The sequence below is a fragment of the Erigeron canadensis genome, unplaced genomic scaffold (assembly GCF_010389155.1).
Source record: "Erigeron canadensis isolate Cc75 unplaced genomic scaffold, C_canadensis_v1 Conyza_canadensis_unscaffolded:230, whole genome shotgun sequence".
NCBI lineage: Eukaryota > Viridiplantae > Streptophyta > Magnoliopsida > Asterales > Asteraceae > Erigeron > Erigeron canadensis.
Window position 1 is genome coordinate 62501 of NW_025215637.1, and position 5000 is coordinate 67500.

A 5000-nucleotide genomic window follows, 5' to 3' on the forward strand; every position below is an offset into this window, starting at 1 on the left:
TTTACCTATTTATATAACAGATCGTATGGTAGGACATAAATTAGGAGAATTCGCACCTACTTTAAATTTCCGAGGACATGCAAAAAGCGATAATAGATCGCGTCGTTAAAATGAAAATTAAAAAACGTATATATTAAAATGAAAATTAAAAAACGTATATAAATATTAAATTAAATAAATATATAAATAAAAATAAATAAATAATAATATTTTTTATTTATACTAATAATATAATAAATTGATTAGTAGGAGACGAACTTTATGACAACAGAAGTATACGCTTTAGGTCAACATATATCTATGTCTGCTCACAAAGCGCGAAGAGTTATTGATCAAATTCGTGGGCGTTCCTACGAAGAAACACTTATGATATTAGAACTCATGCCTTATCGAGCATGTTATCCCATTTTTAAATTAGTTTATTCTGCAGCAGCAAATGCGAGTATCAAGATGGGTTCGAATGAAGCAAATTTAGTCATTAGTAAAGCTGAAGTAAATCAAGGTACTATCGTGAAGAGATTAAAACCTCGAGCTCGAGGGCGTAGTTTTGCGATACAAAAACCTACCTGCCATATAACTATTGTAGTGAAAGATATATCCTTAGGTGGATATATAGATACCGACTCTATTACATGGTCACAAAAACCTAAACGGAAAAAAAAGGATACAACTATGTCGTATTATGATATGTATAGTAATGGGGGAACATGGGACAAAAAATAAATCCAATTGGTTTTAGACTTGGTACAAGCCAAGGTCATCATTCCCTTTGGTTCGCACAACCAAAAAATTATTCTGAGGGTCTGCAAGAAGATCAAAAAATAAGAAATTATATCAAGAATTATGTACAAAAAAATACGAAAACGTCTTCTGGCGTCGAGGGAATTGCGCGTATAGAAATTCAAAAAAGAATCGACCTGATCCAAATAATAATCTATATGGGATTTCCAAAAATATTAATAGAAAGTCGACCCCGAGGAATCGAAGAATTACAGATGAATTTACAAAAAGAATTTAATTCTGTAAATAGAAAACTTAACATTGCTATCGCACGAATTGAAAAGCCTTATGGAAACCCTAATATTCTTGCAGAATTTATAGCCGGCCAATTAAAAAATAGAGTTTCTTTTCGCAAAGCAATGAAAAAGGCTATAGAATTAACTGAACAAGCAGATACAAAAGGAATTCAAGTGCAAATTGCAGGACGTATCGACGGAAAAGAAATTGCGCGTGTTGAATGGATCAGAGAAGGTAGGGTTCCACTACAAACCATTCGAGCTAAAATTGATTATTGTTCCTATACAGTTCGAACAATCTATGGGGTATTAGGCATCAAAATTTGGATATTTATCGAGGGGGAATAATAAACCTTATTTCCCTTTTTATTCTATCCAGCAATGGAACCCAGCAATGGAACAAAAGAAATTAGTTCTTCTTTTCTGTTCAATAAAAAAAATGAACAATTATAAATTATAATTCTATAGGGTTTAATAAAAATTAAATTAATCTTTTTATAAAATTGCTATGCTTAGTGTGTGACTCGTTGGTTTTTTGAGGGTTAGTATAAAAACCGGCCCCATAGTATAAACAAATAACTATATAATAACCAACTCATCACTTCGTATTATCTGGATCCAAAGAACCAGTCAAGATATGATATATTGTTCATATTGTTGTAGCAACTGAAATATTTTTTATTATTTATTAAAAAATCTGCTTCTAAATTGTTAATAATAAAAAAAAGAAAGGGTATGGATAAATGGAAGGATGAGAGGAAGAAAGAAAATATTGATGATATATAATTCCAATATGTAAGGTCTATGAGTCAGCTCATAAAAAATCTGTGTAATAAAGCATCAATACGGATTCATCATTAAATGGATCTGCTCATCGAACAAAAAATAAAGAGCTTCGAGCCAATAAAGACTAAGAATATTGACTCAAGAACTAATAGCTCCATTGTAGAATTCAGACCTAACCATTAAATAAGAAGCGATGGGAACGACGGAACCTGTGAATTCAAAAGATTCTATGAAAATGAATTTGAATGATTCATTGATCGGGATGGCGGAACCGACCAGAGACCAATTCATCTATTCGGAAAAGTTATGAACGAATGATAGAACTGAAATAGAAATGGAAAGAGTAAATATTCGCCCGCGAAAACTTTATTTTCTTGGATTGCTAAATTTGGGTCAATCCAATAAAGAGTAAAACAAAAAAAAGATTCCTTTTAACATTCTTATATCGATAAATAGAAGAAAAAAGAGTTTATTTATTAATATTATAATTAATATTATATATATATATTAAATTAATTAAGATTTGATCTAGATTAAATGAACTCCATGATTCAGTTATTAAAACGAAATTTAAATACATCTATGCATAATATTATAGAATAGAATTCAAATTGAACTCAAAATCTTTAATTTGAATTTATTTTTTTATTCGCGAGGAGCTGGATGAGAAGAAACTCTCACGTCCGGTTCTGTAGTAGAGATGGAATTCAAAACAAACCATCAACTATAACCCCAAAAGAACCAGATTCCGTAAACAACATAGAGGAAGAATGAAGGGAATGTCTTATCGAGGTAATACTATTTGTTTTGGTAAATACGCTCTTCAGGCACTTGAACCCGCTTGGATCACATCTAGACAAATAGAAGCAGGTCGACGAGCAATGACACGAAATGCACGTCGCGGTGGAAAAATATGGGTTCGTATATTTCCAGATAAACCGGTTACAGTAAGACCCGCAGAGACACGTATGGGTTCAGGTAAAGGCTCTCCCGAATATTGGGTAGCGGTTGTTAAACCAGGTCGAATCCTTTATGAAATGGGTGGAGTAACAGAAACTATCGCCAGAAGGGCTATTTCAATAGCAGCGTCCAAAATGCCTATACGAGCTCAATTTATCATTTTGGGATAAAAAAGAAATAGGCCTTACTTAAAAACTTAAAAATAGTGGGTGCAGGTTTCTTTTTTTGGACAAATAATATTTCTTTTTTTCTTCGACCTTTGTATTGTAAAAAACAGATAAAAAAATGATATGATTCAACCTCAAACCCATTTGAATGTAGCAGATAACAGCGGGGCTCGAGAATTGATGTGTATTCGAATCATAGGAGCTAGCAATCGTCGATATGCTCATATTGGTGACGTTATTGTTGCTGTGATCAAAGACGCAGTTCCAAACATGCCTCTAGAAAGATCAGAAGTTGTCAGAGCTGTAATTGTCCGTACTTGTAAAGAACTTAAACGTGACAACGGTATGATAATACGATATGATGACAATGCTGCAGTTGTGATTGATCAAGAAGGAAATCCAAAAGGAACTCGAGTTTTTGGTGCGATTGCACGAGAATTGAGACAGTTCAATTTTACTAAAATAGTTTCATTAGCTCCCGAGGTATTATAAAATAAGACCACGATATTAAGGGTATTTAAAAGAAATAGATTAAGATTCATTTAGTAAATTTTCTCTCACGTATATACCTTTCAAAATTAATATTTATAAACAAACACGTAAAAAAAAACATGTTGATTATATCGAAATTTGGAGGCACCAATAATTTTAATTAATCATGAGTAGTGATACTATTGCTGACATAATAACTTCTATACGAAATGCCGATATGTATAGAAAAAGCGTGGTTCGAGTAGCATCTACTAATATCAGCCAAAGTATTGTTAAAATACTTTTACGAGAGGGTTTTCTCGAAAATGTGAGAAAACATCGAGAGAACAACAAATATTTTTTGGTTTTAACCCTACGACATAGAAGGAATAGGAAAAGGACTTATAGAAATCTTTTAAATTTAAAACGGATAAGTCGGCCAGGTCTACGAATCTATTCTAACTATCAAAGAATTCCTAGAATTTTAGGTGGGATGGGGGTTGTAATTCTTTCTACTTCTCGAGGTATAATGACAGACCGAGAGGCTCGACTAGAAAGAATAGGCGGAGAAATTTTGTGTTATATATGGTAATCTTTCTAATATCCGATATGAAACTTCTTTTTTGTGAAAAAGAAAAGAGAAGGGGTGGGTTCTCTAATAGGGTTCTTCCTCCACTAGTTGATACTTCAAGGGGGTTTTACCTGGAATGAAAGAACAAAAATGGATTCATGAAGGTTTAATTACTGAATCGCTTCCCAACGGTATGTTCCGGGTTCGTTTAGATAATGAAGATATGATTCTAGGTTATGTTTCAGGAAAGATCCGACGTAGTTTTATACGGATACTGCCAGGAGATAGAGTAAAAATTGAAGTAAGTCGTTATGATTCAACCAGAGGTCGTATAATTTATCGACTCCGCAACAAAGATTCGAAAGATTAGGTGTTTTTTATTCTTTCGTAGGAATACGATTCGAAATCGAAAATTTAAAGAAACTTTTTTATTTCAAAAAGTGGAGTCAAAATTAAAGTAAGGAGTGGGAAATATGAAAATAAGAGCTTCCGTTCGTAAAATTTGTGAAAAATGTCGACTAATCCGTCGTCGAGGACGAATTATAGTAATTTGTTCCAACCCAAGACATAAACAAAGACAAGGATAATAAAACTCGTTAAAGACTACAAATTACAAATAGGGAATCTGTTTTGACATGAAATGGATATATCCATATATCTCTGACTCAAATTTATGAGATCATAAAATATGGCAAAAGCTATACCGAAAAAAGGTTCACGTGGACGTATTGGTTCACGTAAGAGTACACGTAAAATACCAAAGGGGGTTATTCATATTCAAGCAAGTTTCAATAATACCATTGTGACTGTTACAGATGTACGCGGACGGGTGGTTTCTTGGTCCTCTGCCGGTACTTGTGGCTTCGGAGGTACAAGAAGAGGGACGCCGTTTGCTGCTCAAACCGCAGCGGCAAATGCTATTCGTGCGGTAGTAGATCAAGGTATGCAACGAGCAGAAGTCATGATTAAAGGTCCAGGTCTCGGAAGAGACGCAGCATTACGAGCTATTCGCAGAAGTGGTATACTATT

General features: G+C 33.6%; 5 protein-coding genes across 5 annotated transcripts in view; all 5 read left to right on the plus strand.

Moving 5' to 3' along the window:
• The window catches only part of LOC122584329 (50S ribosomal protein L2, chloroplastic), a 2246-nt gene extending 2100 nt beyond the window's left edge, over window positions 1-146 (plus strand). The window contains exon 2 of the mRNA XM_043756532.1: window positions 1-146. This exon is cut by the window's left edge and continues 658 nt beyond it. The gene's annotated coding sequence lies outside the window, so the exon portion shown is untranslated.
• A 17-nt stretch (window positions 147-163) lies between these two features.
• Window positions 164-2285, plus strand: LOC122584330 (30S ribosomal protein S3, chloroplastic). The gene has a single exon (XM_043756533.1). It carries the CDS (start codon window positions 708-710, stop codon window positions 1362-1364), a length of 657 nt encoding a protein of 218 aa, XP_043612468.1. The 5' UTR covers window positions 164-707; the 3' UTR covers window positions 1365-2285.
• A 221-nt stretch (window positions 2286-2506) lies between these two features.
• Window positions 2507-2937, plus strand: LOC122584339 (50S ribosomal protein L16, chloroplastic). Its single transcript, XM_043756542.1, has one exon. It carries the CDS (start codon window positions 2573-2575, stop codon window positions 2930-2932), a length of 360 nt encoding a protein of 119 aa, XP_043612477.1. The 5' UTR covers window positions 2507-2572; the 3' UTR covers window positions 2933-2937.
• A 113-nt stretch (window positions 2938-3050) lies between these two features.
• On the plus strand, window positions 3051-4111 carry LOC122584338 (50S ribosomal protein L14, chloroplastic). The gene has a single exon (XM_043756541.1). The coding sequence runs from the start codon at window positions 3053-3055 to the stop codon at window positions 3419-3421; it is 369 nt and encodes a 122-aa protein (XP_043612476.1). The 5' UTR covers window positions 3051-3052; the 3' UTR covers window positions 3422-4111.
• Window positions 4112-4343: 232 nt separating this feature from the next.
• The window catches only part of LOC122584337 (30S ribosomal protein S11, chloroplastic), an 816-nt gene continuing 159 nt past the window's right edge, over window positions 4344-5000 (plus strand). Inside the window, exon 1 of the mRNA XM_043756540.1 lies at window positions 4344-5000. This exon is cut by the window's right edge and continues 159 nt beyond it. Within this exon, the coding sequence (XP_043612475.1) occupies window positions 4660-5000 (341 nt within the window). The 5' untranslated portion in view covers window positions 4344-4659.